The sequence below is a fragment of the Amia ocellicauda genome, chromosome 2 (genome assembly GCF_036373705.1).
Source record: "Amia ocellicauda isolate fAmiCal2 chromosome 2, fAmiCal2.hap1, whole genome shotgun sequence".
In the NCBI taxonomy this organism is placed as follows: domain Eukaryota; kingdom Metazoa; phylum Chordata; class Actinopteri; order Amiiformes; family Amiidae; genus Amia; species Amia ocellicauda.
Window position 1 is genome coordinate 11,849,036 of NC_089851.1, and position 20,104 is coordinate 11,869,139.

The following is a 20,104-nucleotide window of genomic DNA, read 5'->3' on the forward strand; positions in this document are numbered from 1 at the left end:
GATTAGGTTAATTTAAAATGCACTCATAAGATAGTGTACATTTATAATTGCAGAGTTTAATTTAAAATGGATAAGAAGCTTTTATCTTATCGTTGACTAGGATTTAATATATTGCCATGAAGGGTGAGCTGCTCGCAAAGGGTGAATGGAAGGAGTGTGTGTTAATCCATTGTGGAATAACAATTATAGCAAAGAGGTAATTTGTGAAGATTGCTGGCCTGTGTATTAATGTAATCTATATCATTGTATGACCTATGAATAGGAAAGGGGTACAGTACGGGGACAGGGGACTTTCTACACAATTAACATTGACAGAACATAATTCAGTCTGTATAAAAACCATAGATGACAACATCGCTGAAATGTAAAAAGGCATGTTGAACTGTGAATAGAAAACGGATATATAGACATAAATACATGTTGAAATAAGTAATGTAATAAATACATGTTAAAATAAATAAGTAAATTAATGAATACATTACTACATTTATTTATGTATTCCCATATTTATTTATTTCCACATTATTTATATTTCAACATGTATTTTCCATTTTGGCATGGCATAGTCGCCATACATTTCAACTTTCTCCACATGAGAGGCAAAGGAATTAATTGTAGTAAACAGTGGCAAATGAAGTTGCACAACTGGGTCAGGGTGTGATATATTATTTGCACTGAAGTTATCAGATTAGGCATAAGTTTTAGAACAAAAAAATAAGAAAATACTGTCCGCTATTTCATATATTTTCTTAACAAGTTCATTTCTTTGAAAAATGGTCTTTATAATATCGTATATCTTGGAGATCCTTAAGGGAGCTGACTTGCCCCACTTTTACTGACACCAAGAACCTTTTTACGGTGATTTATCTTTGCTCGGCTATCACACATTCCCCCGGCAGCACTTCTCAACTTTTCAGTGCTGATATTTGGTAAGCGGTTCTCTTCCCTTCCCATAAATGATTAATGCCCTTCCCCATCAGTGGAACATTACATTTTAAACCCCTCTAAGATATAATATGGGACTATTAAACACATTAGCAATAGCTTTTAAAATCAAATGATTGTAGATAAAACCAATGGTAAATGTAATTAGGCAGTGTTATTGCTTCATAAACTGATGCCATGAAGACTGACGATCATCCAGTATATGTATCTTTTAGGATCCATTCAATAGCTTCCATTGTAAATCTTTGCTCTGTTCTTGCAATGTGTCCACTCCATTGGCATTTTAACATTTTCACTCTTTGATGATGTCACATTTGAGTTTGTTCTCGGATCCATTCATTTATTGTATGGTATCTGGTTGTTTCACATGGTTGGTCAGATGTGGGTTGATTATAGTTGTTTCCTGAAGTACAGGGTGTGTTGATATCACTACCAGCACAATCCCTACAGTACAATCCAGTACAATCCCTTCTCCCTGTCAATGAGCCAGCACTCTTTTATGAAGGCAGACATCACCACTGCATGTGGACCCACAAAGATACGTTGCTTGTCACATGCAAAGTCACACTTTCTGTCATTTCATACTCAGGAGGTAACAAGGAGTGCAAAAAGCATAAGAGCTGTAACATTTTCCTCAGGCATATCACTACCACTCAAACTATAATAGGCTCTAATTTATATTATCTGACAAGAATTGATTGTACTCCCACAGACCGTGATTGCTAATCTCTCCCTCACAATGGGTAAACATGTTGCTGCATATTGCGCAACTAACAATTAACACCACTCATATTTTGGAAATCCTGTTTATGATGCCAATATAAACACATTTGTCTTCAAGGCTTGAAACTCATTTAAATCAATTAAGGGTAGGAATTAGTATGGGGACCTGTAGTGAGAAGTAACAAAAGGCAAGAAAGTTGATAAATATCAGTTAAATACTTTTTAGTGAGTCTGTACTGCCGTCACTGGAATCTCCCCTGGGGTGCCAGACACAGTTGCTTCTCTTTGCCTCTCAGAGCACTTTTTTTTTTGAAGAATATTTGTCGCTATAGCATGATTGCTCCAATTGTTCTTGGACACACACAAGTGATTAATCTGGAAGTAATGGTTCCTACCGATATCCCCCCCATCATACCTCCCTTTCTGTTGTTATTAAAATGTTTAATATTGGCTGAAGTGTGGGAAATGGTTTACAAACTCATATCTGCCTGTTCCTAGATTGTGGTCATAGTAATAATGGTAGCGGAAGTCATTATTCAATGGCTTGACGTCTCATCAGTTTCTGAATTGTGTAGAGTCCTATTTTTTTAAGTTAATTGATATTTCATTATTCAAAATTGAAAATGTATATCGATATGTAAGCGTAGATTTGTTCCGAATTCTGCACAACAGAATTCAATATGTGAATATTATATTACACATAACAAACCATGCGATTACAAACTCTACAGGTACCCTGTGCTGTGTTGTGTTGAGGAGCCATCCAGTTCAGGAGTGGAATTACATCATGGTGTCATTTTGATTAATGCTAACAACTCACTCTGTATCCAGACACATTATATTACGGAGGAATGCCCTGGATAGTATACGGCCTGCTGTACCTAGGATGAACATATCTTGGCATCCCCAAATCTAATGTCTCCCTTCACCGAGATACTGACACCTCAATATATCCTTATTTTGTAGGAACTCAGGATATATTGTGTAGCAGCAGGGTGTCCTAATGGGACCCAACAGGTTTTGAACTAATGAGGTGTGGTGTCCCTGAAAACAGAATGATTCACTATGAAGAATACCTTGTTGAGCTGCAGTGGCAATGATTGATTCGGCAAGTGATGTGACACAAATTATAACACATACCAAGGCCTCTTGCTCTACACTGTTCCGGCCTTCACGATGCTGACATAGGTGATACATACAGGTGTGATGCATCTGTTGTTTCTATTGCAAGATTTAATATGTATTATGTATCTAATTACATGTGCATTAGATTGCTTTAGAAATACAGTCACTGTATAGATAAAAGAATGGGCATGTATTTATGCGTTCATGCATTTCTAATGTATTTACAAAGGAAAACAAAGACCTGCAGCAGTTTAATATAAAAATAATGACATGACAAAAACCTGAATCATTCTGGTTTATTAAGTTATTGTTGTGATCCAAATGCATGTATTGTAGAAAGTGTAAAGCCAACAGATAAAAAGAAAAGAAAGTTTACAAATATGTACACTTGATGTGGCAATTCTTGTTGTGCTCTGGTGTATACCATGCTCTACATAGAGCTGATGACATGAGGTTCACACTTTAACCTGCAGTTTAAGACAAAAGCAAAACCAGCAACTGTAAATCATGTCTGTATCGTTAAAGCTTTGGGTGACAGTGGACCCCATACCAGGAATACAGATATTTCAAACTGATACATTCCTTTAAACCCAATAGTGTTCAGTACAGATCAGATTATGTAGACTTGTCTAAAACATTTAGAATTTTGTTTTTCCCACATACATTTTACATAATTTATGTAAACTTTTAAAATATAACAAATATTATATATATATATATATATATATATATATATATATATATATAATTTAACTTCATACTGTATTACAACATTTTTTTGTTTAGTATAAAACAATAACAGAGTATAGAAACTCAGCTCCTCCAATCCATGCAGTTTTTGAAGGCTTTTGTGTAGATATGGACAAAATGTGTTATTTTGTTTAGTTTTTTGTTTACACAAGTATATACTTGTTAATTATATGTAATTATTATAATGTTTCTCAAGTTAGGAAAAGAAGGAAAGTTGAGAAATTGTAGGATTGTTGTCAGGCTACATATTGAATGACACTGAATAAAATGTATTTTACTGTAAAATATGAAAAAATCTTATATTAAAACCATAATACAATTAAAGCCTCTTTCAAAATTGAACAACCACAGTTTGCATTTATGGAAATTATTCATTTTAAAATAACTTTTTTCATATGTATTATATCATAAAATAAAATCTTTCACAATAAAACAAACCTTTTGTGTATTCAAGAAACATATTATTAAATTCAGTGAATACTTCTAAATTCTTTACTAGTTCACAATAAATAGAGTGAATCATTAGGTACGGTCAAATGATACATTACAGAATACAATTAAATTAAACAAAACCAAAAAATAACAAAAAACAACTTCAGGTATTTCCTGGTTATTTTTCAGTAGACAAGATCACACACTTTATATGAAGTCAAAGTTTCATCAATTATTTTTCCTGTTGTATTGTGAGTACACATAGCACCTTGATGGTTCAGCAGATAACAGCTAAACATCTGTAATAAACTTGAGTTTGGTGATTGTCAACTTTGAAGTCCTTTCAAAAAATACACGAGCAAATCAGATCTATCAACAATGCATCCTCTTTGCAGTTAAGTAAGCCCTAATGGCATTAAAGGCAAATCACAATTGGAGGCTATTTCCAGTGACTCAAGTGAACATTGCACTAGGGAAATAAAGCCACTGGAACCTACACCCGCTCAGTGACAGGTTATTCAGTAACAGTAAAGATACACATTTTTATGGTTTCTTTATTATTGTCAATGCCAAATGTGTTGCACTGAATGTATATTGGCTTCTTGGTAAGCAGAGACTGGTTTCGCGTCAGGTATTCAGCTCACTGTTTCCTGACTGCGAGTCTTCGGCGTTCTTAAACATCAGGATGGAGTTGTAGATCTTCAGAGCGGGCCCCAGCTTCACACACATTATCTTTACTATGTCAGTTTGCGTCAGCAGCAAGAAGGCCTCCCCGTCTATTTGCTGGAAGAAAATATACCGGTCAGCAGCTACAGGGACTACAGGGTGAAACTGGCATACATACCAAAAGAGTAATGCAACCTAAAAATGTTGAATAATAATTGTAAAAAAATAACATAAGATCATTTCCCTTTAATATGAACATCTGCATGGCAATTCTGTGACAACTATATATTGTAATTGCACTAAAAACCCAATTTCAAGTAGTTCGTATTGAAGTCTTAATGTCAGATTTTTATTTTTCAACTAAATTAATTCCAAGCTCCCTCACCTGAGCTCTGTCATATAAACAATGAAGCATCTCTTTGTTGCAATAATTTCTCAGGCATTCACATAATTGCTCTTAGAATATTCCAGTCCTGGATGTCGTAATGTTTAACACTTGCAAATATATTCTATAATCTGCATTAAAGGCTGCACTGCACACGTTCCACTTCATTAACTGGTTACTATAGACTTAAAACTCATTATGTGGAATATGTGACACTAGGGAGCCTTCTAGCAATTTTAACTTCACTTACCTCATCTTTAAATTGCTTAGCTTGCTCCTCACAGCCAGGGAGAGAATGCACAAAACCCGCCACCTATACAGAATGAGAGCACCTCATTATTACTTATAAAAACAGGAAAGTGTAAATCTAGCTTTTTCCAGAGCCTCCAAGAGATTCATCCAGCAGGGACCTCTGCTCTCGGCACAGCTGCCTCATATTGGCCAAAGATTACTTGTCTGAATCTAGGCTATACTCTTACCACCCCGAGACCAGGACTCCCCAGGTCTCACTGCTGGCCAGGCACTGCAGTGTTTGGTTGGATTCAAAGTTTATCAGTGTTTTCTTGGCTGGCTACACAATAGTGACCCCTGTGGTTTGCTCAGTGCCTGCAGTGGGAGAACTGCGGGAAACTGCATCAAACCTCCCACCTATGCCTTCGCCATCTGCACGGTGGGGGGCTTATGAAAGGACAAGGGGACACTTCATCTTCAACTACATTTTGTAAAGGCCAGCACTGCTGCATAACAGGTTTTTAAATATGCACTGCCTTTGCAAAGAATATACAAGGTTTTTGTCTTTCAAAATTGAACTGTGCTGTGTGTCATTACAGAGGTTTGTTGAATATTATTTGTTACAATCACTAAAACATTACAAGAATTGCGGTATCCTACTGTATCTGACAGCACTTAGATATATTCTTACATAATTTTCCTAAACAATGGAGATCCTACTTGCTACGATTATATATTTATTTTGTAAATTGATTCATGTTCTGCCAAGATATCACATATCTCTCTCTCTCTCTCTCTCTCTCTCTCTCTCTCTCTCTCTCTCTCTCTCTCTCTCTCTCTCTCTAATACTCAAGGGTCTGTGCTTCAATTCAGATAGGCCTGTCATCTCTCTTTCTGCCCTATAAAGTATGAGAATCGCAAACACTTTGACATCAGAATCAAAACTAATCAAAGGAGAAGAACTCCCTCTCAAGCATTAACAATTTATAACTCTGAACTTGAGGTTATAGCATCACTTGGTTCCTGTAAACAAGACCGTTTGTTTCACTGTAAATACACCTCTCTGGTCATGGTGGGGAAATATATTAAATGAGCAACAACATTTTTTTTTTCATGCTGCTTCTCAAGAGTGCTGTTGAACTCTGTGTGTAATAACAAACAAGGGACTTCATAAGAAAAGGCTGGTGTGAAGCCTGTCACTCAAATAAGAGCAACTACAAGACAAAGCAAGTTTAGACCTGTATCAGTATCATCCGGAGGAACAGAAGGTAAGCTTGCTCTGATTTATACGTTTGTCAATACATTTTTAAACTGTGCTAAAAAAAGAATCTGGGTGGTACAACGTGCCTTCCAGTTCCTACTGATTGAGTAGCCTGTGCTCACAGGGTTATTCAGAGACTGTGATGTTTTCTGCTGACCTGTGCTTTTCAATGGTTTTGTCCCTGCCTTGCTTTGCCAGCTCCTTGGTCTTCATGGTTGAGTCTTTGCTTGAAATTCACAACCTGACCAAGGAACTTCACAGAGACAGGGTTTTTTATTCTCAAATCATGAGAACCACTCTTATTGCACACAGACAGAGGCCATGCAACTAATTGTGTGGCATGTTAAGGTCATTTTGTGCATATTTTTGTGCCACAGCAAAGGGTTTGAATACTTCAACACTGCATCATCAGTTATTCTGTAGCATTTTATTTTTGTCCAGTGAAGAAGGCCTGGAAGCTGATTGTCAGTTTAAATATGTGTTATAAATCTGAAATCATATTTTAATGCTGGCTGTTACAGTATGCTAGAGAAAGCATTTAAAAAATGTTATACTCCACTGCATTGCAGTGCAACGCTACTGAATACCATCTACATAATAGACCACTAAAAAATACATTTCCAAGTGGTTTTGTTTTTAGACTAATATAAAAATGATGTCTCTTTTTGACATCCTGAGACATGGACTGGTGTGAGATCTGTTCAATTTGGTGTTACATGACACCACAATATATCAGCTATAGCTAAGACAAAAATAATACTTTTGGATTGAAATCGAGAACTATAGCAATGAGCATCAATATGCAAAAAGAGAGAAGAAAGATGTGGCCTGAGCATCACAGGTGACAGAATGTGAGGTTCCCCATTTTAAGCACTAGTTTTATTTTAATCTGCACACCACACCACCTATGTCTGTATATTTAAGATGTTTTAGCCCAATATGTATTTCTTTAAACCTTTTGTAGGGATGTGAAATATACCATATAATGAGCGTTAGCAACAGCTACCCCAAACACCAGTAAGGTTAGTGCACAGTGTAACTGAAAATTTCCCGAAGGGCTTGATGATCATCTCCAAGGGCTTTCTTTGGAGCAGAGAACAATAAGAAAGACCCTGCGACCGCACTGATATTCACACACTGCCACAACACTGTGCTGCATAATTGGTCACAGAGGACCCTCACTGAAACTTTAGTTATCTTTCAAGTCGGAAGCACTGCCCAAGGGGGAGGTGTTTCTGCCCACTTCTGTAAGAACCCGATCAAAAATGTCACTCTATCAAAGCTGCCATTGGCCACTTCTCCGAAAACTTTTTATTTTTTACTATAATAAAACTTGAATTGTGTGTCAACTAACTGCACTGCTACTAAGAATGCATAACTGTCATTGAAAGCATTCACATTAATCCACATAATGTATCAGTACATTATCGAGTCTTCAACACTTAACGAGTTGCGGCATCAATAGCACCATATCTTGGTCTAGGTGGTCTTACACTCATTTCATATTTAAGTTTTTTACCGTAATACTTTAATCTACTGACGCACTATTGATTTTGTATTGATTTCCTTTGCCTGTCTCAGGGTGCTCAGCAGCACATCAATGTGTTGACTGACCCACAGCATCCAAAGAGGCCACAACTATTTCTGCTGATGTAATTCCTGGTTTACATAAAACCTTTCAGCAAGACGCTTGACAAACACATGCACAAAAGTAGCCTAGAATAAAGCTGGAGCTCTTTATATCTGCCAACCCCTCACATAAAAATAGTATTCATTGCATTTTATGTCAAAATTTGTAAAAACCTGACAATCTATAAGGTCCAAATCCATGAGGCCTGCTTTATGTAACAAAACAGCACCAATTAATTAATCATGCATTATAATTACTTCTAATTTAGACTGTCAGTCTAAGTCAAATACATACATAACGGAACCATTTCAAATGATTGATATTATTAGTGTAGATTAATTAATTAATGTGTTTATTAAGGGGGTGTTGGGGGTGGGTTAACATCTTTAAAACATATTTAATACACAAAAGTGGTTTAATCAAACTAGCTTTCACCTGGAAGTCTCTTGTTATTCATATTCATATTAGAATTTGTATTCATTGTGCTTAATATTAAAATATATTAAATATAAGTTATATTGTCTAAATGATGTCCATTGAACAAAACATATTCTAGAATGAATCTATTAAAACAGAAGTGCTTTCATATTTGACCGTTACACTAGAACTCAGTCGTGTTTGTTGGGAGCTTATCTAGCTGATCAGATGTGCACCTGCAGACACCAGTCAAAACAAACAGTGTATCTGCAATTTGGCAGGGATGCTTTACTGCAGAATCAATGCCAGCAGCATTTCACGAGCAGCTTGATGAATTAGCTGCAAACCGTCATGGGTTGCAAAAGTAAGAGATATTAAGAGAAAGAAGACTCAAGCATGTTTTAGAACACAGGAAAGCTATGCACGGTAAAAGGCCGGCATTTTTACAGAATTAGCATTTCCAGGTACAATTATATTTATATTATATTTAAAAAATAATGAAAAATAAATACATGATGTTAACTAGCATGCTGTAATGTATTGAAGCTTTACAGAGAATATTATGTTCAATACATAACATGTCTAAAACATACAGTGGTCATTCAGTTCTCCCTTGTACTGTTTGATGATTAACTTGGATGCTATGGAGCCATCATATGATGAAAAGGAGCTCCACCTTCAGTTATGATGTCATGGTAGTAGAATTTGTACTGAGGAAATCGGATACATTTATCCGAGGGTCGTGTCACACTGAGTACGCTTATGTGTTCTTGGTACAATTAGTAGCAGTATTTTTTCAGAACGCTTGGAGGTTTTACCCTGAAGGCCAAACATTTTGAATCTTACTCTGAAACGGATCGCAGAGAAATGTGCCAATGTGGATTGGCCTTAAGGAACATAAGAAATATAAAAGAACTAGAGGATGTCACCTGCTTAATTTTGAGATAACTTAATGATGTGAGGAATGCAACAATTCTTTTATACTTTTTGAAGGATACTAATGAGTCAACTTCCTCAATGTTTTAAGTACTTAAATCCAGAATTAGGCAAAGGTTTGTAATACATTACTCAATCCTCTACAAAGTTTCCTCTGTTCCATGCTAAAGATAGTGAGTTATTTGTTCATTTAAACATTTAATGGAAATGCTGTGTATAAGTGAAATAATGAAAGCCATGTACTGCAGGCATCTATGATGACAAACCCAGTGGTGGTTCTAGAGCATTTCAGCTGGGGGGGCCTGGCTGGGCCTGCCGTAATATTAGGGGGGCCATACATTTCTACGCGGTGCTGCAGTAGGGGGACAAACCAAAACTATTCTCAACCAGGCAGTTTATGATAAGTTTTGCAAAATATCAGCCCTACCTCATCAACAGTCCAGTGTGCCACCCGGCTGGCTTGTACACCTGCCACTCCAGGCAGGAGTTTGCAGTGCTGCTCCCAGCAGAGAGGAAGGTCACGGCTGGGGTGGGTAGACATGGCTGACAGGAAGACAGACTGGTGAAGGGCCTGCTGCATGCTGTCAGCATTGCAATCTGCAAGAGGACACAGGAGCTCACCATTGATACTGACAGGCCTTATGCAAGAAATATTTATAAACCAGGGTCAGTACGCATTTATAAGGCTCAGTTTTCTGAGTTAATCACATTGTGAGAACAGCTGCCATTGATCGGTGCAGTCGGGTTTTTGTCCTCTGGAGTCTGCTTCAATGTGTGACTTTTCTGAGGTCATTCTTGCACGTTTCTTTCAGGTATTTCATTTAATCTAAATGTCCTTCACATCCTAACGCACTTACTCTAGTTGTTGCTTTCTTTTACTCCACATACTGCCAGTATTGATCAAAACGACCTCACCTCACCACTTAATTTATTTAAAAGAACTAGTGCGTACTGTGCACCAGTCAGCTTTATATTGTACAGAAGTAAACCATTTTCTGTGGGGTTTCAATATTCAAAAATATTTCACTTAAAACTTTTGCTTCCGCTTTCAGTTATGAAAACATCAATCATGTCTCATTTTCATGAAGTGGATGAGTTTATAATATTTCAAGCTATATAGTGTTTTGGTTTTTAAATTAATCTTGTTTTTTTATGTCTTTCAAACCAAATGCTTTAGAAACTTCCTTGTTTCTTATAAGCATTACATTTTATGGCAGACATAAATCTTCATAAAGATGAAGACTTCACAGAATTGTACACCAACATGCTTCTTCTAGCTTTTAGTATTGTTTACTGTCCATACTGAATTCATGTCTCCATGAACAACATTAACTTGAAAGAGAAAACAACTACCAGTATATTAAGCTCTACACTGATTAATTTACTGTGATTAAGAGTTCAACATAATCAGCTGTCCCTTCCACTAACAATATTGTCGTCCCCCTCAAGGATGACTTCAAGGAATTTAAATGTGATGATAAATTAAGTTATAAAATACATAGCCTAATATGCATTTGTTTGTGGAGAAGGACCTGGATTAAATCAATATTTAGACCCACCCACAAAACTGCAAATTAAAAACCAAGCTCTTGTTTTCAGCATTCATTCTGCAAAAGGCTCCTTTCTTCTGCCTAACATAAACCAGGCCGTTGATACTGGGAATTGTATTTGTGATTGGCAGGTTGGTTCAAAGTTTTGATTGAATGCAGGCCAAGGTCAGCAATCCCGGTTTGCAGCAGGATTTCAGTTCCTTCCAAACACACAATCGTGTGAGGAAACCGTGGCATGTAGATCTGCTTGCAGGGATCAGGCGAGGGCAGCCCATGAAGGAAATCAGTTTAGCACAATGATGTGTTGAATAATACAGGAGATAGATTGATTTGTTTCTCCCTAAGAAAATGTGCTGTGCTTTTTGGAAGTATCTCATCTTTAACTACAAAAACTATGAATGCTGTAGGAGATGGAAAAATGTGTGTCTGTCCAATGGGGATTATTCAGTTCTGTTATCGATAATGATTTTAATTATTCTTGGACTTTTTCTGCAGGGTTTGTCAAATATAATATAATAACGTCACTTAGAGATACACAATGAATTCGTGTGATCTTGCACGTATTGTTTTTGAATAATGGAGTTTCTTTACATAATGTGATCAGAGTGTTTGGAGCTGCACTAGGGTGATGCAATTTGAAATAGTTTGAAAGGTGATATGAAAACTGTGCATTTGAAAGATGGGTACAGACACTGCAGGTACATACACTACATTTATTAAGTTCTCTTCCTCGGACCACTGGGAGTACTCTCCTGTAGCTCAGTGGCTCCAGGTGTATACACACTTACTGGAGCCACTATATGTGTCACTATATGTGTAAAGAAATTACTATTAATCATTCCAGATCAACCCACATTACCACCTAATCCTTATAGAGACTCTCCACTTTCTCCAGGGCAGCAGCTCTTTATAAAGAGGAGTTGTGAAACGGGATGTACCAACCACGCATATCACAAAATAAGTATAGTAAGCACCATCCTCCAGTATATTTCTGGAGCCATTATAATGCATCTTTGACATCATTAAAGAGTACTAAAAATACTTTTTCTGCAAGCACACTAAATGAGACAAAGGATAGTAATTGAAAATTCACAGCAGCAGGCCGGACAGGAGCACAGACACATGCATCCACATGTCTGGGCAAGAATGGCGTCCTGCTGAACAGTTATATTTACTCTTGGTTAAAAAGCAAAGGAAAACTCAGCAAGAGCCAAAGTAGTAATCAATCAATATTTATAAAGATACAGACTAATGACCCCTTCTTGTTTAAGAAATCTAAAACAAACAAAACAGTATTGGGGGCAGAAAACAAAGACATATGGAATGTCATCACTTATAAGTGACAGGGCAAATATATCGGTGCAAATATGGCCCTGGAAATTACCCAAAGTGCATTCCTCACAAATCTGTAATAGATAAGAGGTCAGTGCCTTCCAAAAAATTCACATGAGTAGCGCTTATCTACGATCACAGCCATGCAGGTTTCATGTTCATTTCAAGGCACCATTCTCCTCCTTAAATTCTTGCAACTTTTTAAAATCTTAAATCCAGCAGGAACTGTAGCTTCATCAAACCCGAACGAGTCATTACATAACAAAATACGTTAAATAAAGAGTCAGTGCACTGTGAGAGCTATATTTTAGCACGGCAGTGCAGCTGCAATAACTCTGATCTAATCTGGTGCAAAGGCTTTCAGGGATCCTTCAGAAACACAAAGGGATGCGAGGCGTGCTGGAGCGTCAGCTGTCTGAAACAAACGGATGGCAGTGATTGCCCTGCACTGTCGGCCTGATTAGTGCCTGGCTTGTGTAATAAGTCTGCAAGGAAACTCGATGAGTGTGGCTCCTCAGTGGTTGATCAATGGGCCAGTTAAACTAAAGGAAGCGAGACACAAAATAGAGAGAGTTCATACTAGCCCGTTTTTGTTATTTTTAGTTATTTTTATTGTTTTTAACTCAATGGAGTTAAATCGGTGACATGGATGAACTACCAGTAATCCCAGATTTTCTTTAATATTCTTCTCATTTGAAATCATTAATTGTTATTCAACTCGGCTCAAAGCTACGACTTGCTACCAACATGGGAGAGATCTAGAGATATAGACAGCCTCCAAGGGTGCCCTCCTAGGCCATGAGCTTCTTTTCACACTGCATGTACACAGCGCATTATTTCAGCCACTTGAGCGCCTCTAAGACATGATTTGATACACAATACAAGTATTGAAACTATCAATAAAACAATCTATAAGAATTTATTCAAAAATACTGCTGTATTTTGAGCATCTTAATGTGCTGTGATCTGGTGTCCTGCTAAATTTACCTTCACCGCCTCCCCCTCCAGCATTTAATCAAGTGCATTTTCCAGCTGTCAGCCCATTCTGTCCTCATTGAAAACTGCCTGATGACTGCAGGATTGCCTTGCATTTTAACTTCAATCATATTGTTACTACAAGCTGAATAACCCTTTTCTACATATGAATTAGAAAGACGGGCCATCTACATCCATGAAAAGAAGAATTTAAAGGATACTGCAGCTTTTATATAGAGCTGAACTGAGACAGATCAGCTTTGATCACTGCATCTTTGATCATTTAGAGAGGAAATTCAGCTCAGAATCTGGACAATACTAAAACAAAAACTGAAGAAAAATTAGACAGGATGAAATGACTGACATGAAATGATCTATTTGTACCTATCCATCTGTGTGTGTGTGTGTGCGCGTGTGTGTCTGTGTGTGTGTGTGTGTGTGTGTGTGTGTGTGTGAAAAATACCAATGTAAGAAACATTTTAGAACAAAGATGTTTTCATATTGGCTGTTTCTGGCATAGAAACGTAATAATAATACATTTTTTTCTAAAGGTTATTTGAGAACAAATACGTGCAAAACATGTAAGGGACACAAAATGCATTTATTTTGGAAGGATCAAATAATGAACCAGTCATTTTGTATTTTGCGGTCTCTATCAGATGCATAACATTCTATCTGATAAGTTACCATGGCAATACTTTCATTATGCATGGTAAACCTTCCAGCCAGGGTACAGAATATGTTTTATGAGGTATAATGCAGTGAAGGCTGCGCACTATGATGCTTTGTTGAATTATAATACTTCAATTGCTACAAAGGGCATTCAAGAAAGAAACCAAACATTATTGTGAAAATACATCAGTGGCAATGAAGCCTGAATTTTCAAAGTCAAGATTGCACACAATGGTTGATGGCAAGCATTTGTTATGCTTTCAGATAACTGTACACTGGCTGTCAGATATACCAAATGCCAGTGGATTTAAGTTATGCATGTAGAGCTGGCTTGATTTATTCTGCTAGCTTGTCCTTTCTCTGGCAAAGCTGCCTTGGTTTTGTCTGTAGAGATCTGCTGACAAAAATTCACCAGACAGACCACACTCTTGAGTGACTGCTTGGCTGGCAGGCATGCAGTGGAATATGGTGCTTCGTTCTTTAGAGAAACTAGATGGAAAAGTAAGAGTGACACAGTAAAGCAAGTACTGTACTTGTGGATGTGGAGTACACTCACTTTGACAGCCGTTTGCCTACAGAACATCTTGTAAAAGCAGCACAATAACACCAAACAAGTTTTAATGTTTCATATTCCAGCTGTGCAGTTGGGATCCTGGCTATTATGATTAATGGGAATGTGTTGCCCACAGTCATTGTTGCCTACTGCTTAAGTTTCAGCTACAGTTTTATGGTCAGACTTCTAACTTCTTATCTTCAATGTCTGGTAAACATTCCCTCCCATGCCCTGAAATTAAAACATATGACATCTTTATGTTAATTGTTTTTATGGACTTCATACCTATATCTTGTAGCTGCTGAAGTCCATCATTTTGTGATTTTTTAACTCTGTAACCTTGAAAGCACTATTGATGAACACTACTGTATGTCACCTTTACAGATGTTAAGATAATATAGTTAATTTGAATAATATTGACATATTTTACATTTTACATGCAAATGTTACAGAATATATTCTGAATCCCACTTTAGTCGACTGAATGAGTCTGTCAGTCCTGAATCAGGCCACTTTGAAAACATACAGAGGTAGGACACAGTCTCATGTAGAAGGACGTACATATTTTGTAAACAAATAACAATAGCTCCCCCTGAACATTTTTCAGCTGAGTGTGTTAAGATCTCTGCTATGGACAGAATGCATCACTTTGCATTAAACTGTGTGCGATGTGCTCATCCATGAGATTCTCATGGCATCTGAACCAACATGAACCCTTCTGGCATTTTCCATATTTTCCCAGAAGAGGTTTTTAATTGAAACATTTATTTTCCCACAACAGCAAGCTCCTGTACATGTTCAATTTTCCCTGATGTATTTATTCTTGTTGCTGCCTGGATGCGTACCAGAGATCATCTTACTCGATTTCAACACCCTGCCTACTCTTTCCATGCCTTCATTTCCCTTTTTAATTACTATATTTTTAAAAAGTAGCGGGATAAAGAATGACTCCTTTTTGTTTTGCTTAAAAAAAAACAAATACTAATGTCTTATTAAATCTTGCCTGATTTTAGTAATGAGTATCAGAAACAGAATACCTTCCATTCCAAATACAAATATGAATTATATATATATACATATATATATATATATATATATATACACATATATACATACATATATATATATATATATATATATACACATATATACATACATATATACATATATATATATATATATATATACACACACACACACACACACATCTACAATTTCATTACTCATCAAATTGTATAAATCAATAGACAAAACAGCACCTGCTCTTTGAGGAAGCTGTAAATAAGTTTATCCAGCAAAAGAAAGTGTGGACTCTGGTGTTAATGCTAATGCTAATGGCAAGGATGATGACAAAACAAATGATTGCTGAAATATAATCTAAAGGAGAAGTGCCAGGTCAATGGCTGAGTTTTGGTTTTCCATACCACCGCACTGAAACCTAAGCTAAATTATTGACTGAAGTAACTGTGTGAAATGAGAGTCCCAACACTTGAAGTCAATTACTTTCAAATCAGTAAATTAACTTGTATACGAGAAACAGCTCTCCAATAGTATGATCTCTGAATCTGGAATTTTAGAGATAAAATTGATGCATTTAAACACATGTAAAAGTAGACTCTCCATTGTATTTAAAAAGCTTTTTTTTTTTTTTCTTTCTTATTCATTGTCTATACCTATTGTCTATGCTCTCTGACAACTGTTTCTGACTGGTTGTCTGAATGCACCACTTAGAAATTGTGCTTATTTTGTTCTGCTTTGATTTTCTCATCATCCTTATAGTCAGAGACAGTTTAGAGAAAGAAATGGCTATGAAAAGTAGTTAGACAGCAATCACACTACTGCGGGTATCTGAAATACTACAGCAAATGTATTTTAAGATGCGTCTATAAGGAAGGATAAAACATCCACTCTTATTTAACAGTCTTCTGCCCACATTTTTGGATAATCACACTTCAACAATATTTGAATCATAATTCCTATGCCATCCACTTAAAACTAAATATGATGCAATATAATACAAATAATATAATATAAAGACAACTCACAGCACCAGGGGACATGGAGCTAAATGCTGGTATACAATTACAGCGTATAATAAACAAGCTACTTCTGCATTTCCCTGCAACTACCATCATCAAAGAGCTCATTTAGAATGTAGTTTTTCAATTTGGCTCATATTTTATATGCAACTAAAATCATACCTTGAGGATTTAATAAATAATACAGAAGCAGGAGTACATTTTCTTAAAATTTACTTTGAATGATTAAAACAAGCACTTGAAAGTGTAACTATAAAACATTCTAAAGTGGGATGTGGAATACAAAGTAGGCTAAAACCTGCTGATATAACAAAATCATTGAATGTTTAAAGTTTTTATTTTTTTATTAAGCAATGCAATCCATCCAATAACTTGGAAGCAAACCATACTACCATCCTAAACTTAGTATATGTGATAACGTTTGGCTTTTATCATTTCATTAGAGCATACAGAGCCAGATAATACTATTGTAAAATAACGCTAATGGAACAGTGACAACAATATAAGTGTCCTTCTGACAGACAAATTGGATTTGTTTGCAAAAACAAAATGTAGGGAACATGAAAATGTAATGATCTAGTGTGTAGACTATTAACTCTGAGAAGCAGGTGATTTTGTTATGGTTAGAAAATACTGTATTTTGCTTTAAAGTGCATATAGTGTATTTAATTTAACCAAATAATTATTTAAATTACATTAGTTTAAAATTAAACATATAATAACTAAAATTTTGCACTAGCACAGAGAACCATGTGTGACTATTTAAATGGTAGTAAGTAGTGCTGAAGACATAACATATTAAGATGTGCATTTAATAAAACCTTGACAAGGGTTTTGCTCTTAAATAAAGAGCATTCCAAGAAGCGTTGAGTTGTGCAGTTTTATAAGAACATAAGAAAGTTTACGAACGAGAGGAGGCCATTCGACCCATCGTGCTCATTTGGTGTCCATTAATAACTAAGTGATCCAAGGATCCTATCCACTCTATTTTTAAATGTTCCCAAATTTTCAGCTTCAACCACATCGCTGGGGAGTTTGTTCCAGATTGTGACAACTCTGTGTGAAAGAGTGGCCACTAAGTGGTAATTTAGGCTGCTGTTACAAACTTCTGGTGTGTTTCAGTCCAGTCAGAACAGGTAGCAGCTGACTTTCTAGAAGACAGCAGACATATATATCTTACATTTGCAAATAAGATATAATGTTTACTTATAATTAATTCCATACCTCCAGTCATACCTTCAAACACAAACACACCTTTACAGACAAAATTGCATTATATAGAATATTTTAGTTTAGTTTTTGTCTTGGATTATGTACATAAATATCTTGCCTCATAAACTAGTCTGTAAAAATGTACCTGAAACTACAACTACCTGATTGTATCAATTTCTGTAGGAAATGTATTTATTCTTTAAATTCCTGTTTCTGTGCTTAAAATAGCTAATAGCTGAATTGCTGGTTTATCTCATGTGATCATTTGAAGTGACATCCTCTGCAATCTTGCAAGTACACTGCAACCACCAAATCAATGCAAAACATTAACAATTATGTTTTTATAAGTTATTGCTGCACTAATGAATTCAGTGTTGTACAGTAATGCATGCATGGTAAGACTGCACTTCAAACAAACAATGGATGCTCTGAGGAAAAAAAACACTGCAATCAATCTCTGAGTTCAGGATTGGAAGAACTAGCCTTGATCTATCACAGGAACACATTTGGCAGTGTACCTAAAACACAAAGCATTACACGAGAGCTTATTGATACTGGAAGATGAATGCTGAATGCAAGTTTGAAAGAACTCAACTGTACATTAGAACAGCTCTTTCTGTTAGACATTTTTCACCACCGAGTCCTGCAGCTGCAGACTAGCAAAGCAGGGATGCTCTCAATGGGCAAAATGACCTTTTCTTCTTCAAAAAGTTCATTTATTACCTCTATTCTCAACCATGTGCTTGGATTAGGAATTAAAACAAATCTGTATAACATTTCCTAAAGGTAGTATGTGATTGATAGCATCACAGCCTGTTAGAATGATAACATTAATTTATACAGTATATATATTTTGTCACTTTTGATCTTCTTTGAGATCATTTAAATAACTCTTTAGTCTGTAAATATTTCAAATGATTTTTATTTTCTGATGTTATTTTCGTTTCTGGTCTGAAATGCAAAACAAATATATGTAGACAAAAAGCAAAAAGCATTTGAATCTGTTATATCAATTTTCTAGTCCATTAAATAAAAAGCCTTTGATGCAGATAATGATGCTATAGCAGTTTTAACTAAGATTAAAAAAAAAAAAAAACTTTACTTCCAATTACTTCTATAAATAAAAAAGCAAAGAAATATCCCACCAATATCTTGGCATCCTTTTCAAGATCAGCAATACACACACTGTGCAGCTGTACACTACGCTGAGCAGGACTGCTGCAAATGTCCATAGGGCAAATAAGATGGAGAGATATTATGGTAACAACATGCCAGTTGCCACAGTGAACTCAGTCTGACAACAGGCCCCACAGGAGAGAGCCCTGTCACTCTTAATACGGCAAATCTCCTGGGCAATGGGCTTGTTTGTAAAAGGGCCTCCTGTCCACCAAGACCACAAAAGGGTTATGCCAAGTGCTGACAACATGCTACAAATCAGTTAGGGCAGCAGAGCTACACCACCAGGGTTAGCAATAACTCCAGGAGTCAAATTATATTACCTGAACACCCAAAGGGTACAGAAGTGGTTTTTGCTTCAGACAGGGTATTGTTTGAGTATTTTTCCTGCTTTCTGTTATTTTTAGGAGGTTGTAAATCCTCTTCAGCAGATTTACACAGCAGTGGGATAAACGTATGAGGGCCTGTTAAACAAAGAGTCTCATCATAAAAGGAAAATCACATATTTTTAGGAAGCGGAATTATCATCTAACGCCTAATTCCACAGTAACAAAAGAATTCTGTTCAATTAGTGAACACAGTAACATCATTATGTATTACAGTTACAAAAATTCACCCCACATAAAGAATACTTGACTGGTGAGATATTAAGTCATTTTGAAATCAATACATAGCACTGGATATTTCAGGATATGTAAGTTGCAATGCATGCATTTTGAATGATTAAAATACACAGAGATATTTGTGTGACTACAGGCAAGTGATGGAAATCAGCAATCCCCATGAAAATATATCCAGTTAAACACTAATTTGACTTAGATAACATGAAAGTCAGAAGTATCTTATAAAGAAGTTATACAATTGACCTAAGAGTTATTTCCCAGTGTAGATACTTTTAGGGTAGAAATGTCTAAATATGCTCTGGCTGCGGACAGCTTGACAGTAAGCCAATAAGGTCTCCAGGGGGCCCAGTGGGAGAGTGAAGGAACAGGACTGCCAGGCAACAGAAAGCAAACCAGATGTGAATGCAAAATGCATATAAATACATTATATATATACACTCACCTAAAGGATTATTAGGAACACCTGCTCAA

General features: G+C 36.2%; 1 protein-coding gene across 6 annotated transcripts in view; it reads right to left on the minus strand.

Moving 5' to 3' along the window:
* Nucleotides 1-3,074: 3,074 nt before the first annotated feature.
* Nucleotides 3,075-20,104, minus strand: part of l3mbtl4 (L3MBTL histone methyl-lysine binding protein 4) — a 94,630-nt gene continuing 77,600 nt past the window's right edge. For 5 of the 6 annotated variants that reach the window (XM_066718703.1, XM_066718712.1, XM_066718694.1 and 2 more), the window contains 3 exons: nt 9,929-10,098; nt 5,277-5,339; nt 3,075-4,758 (listed from right to left, as the gene is read on the minus strand). In XM_066718703.1, coding sequence (XP_066574800.1) covers nt 4,603-4,758; nt 5,277-5,339; nt 9,929-10,098 — 389 coding nt within the window. In that variant the 3' untranslated portion in view covers nt 3,075-4,602. The remainder of the gene's footprint in view (nt 4,759-5,276; nt 5,340-9,928; nt 10,099-20,104) is intronic. The other variant, XM_066718735.1, reaches the window with a different exon arrangement.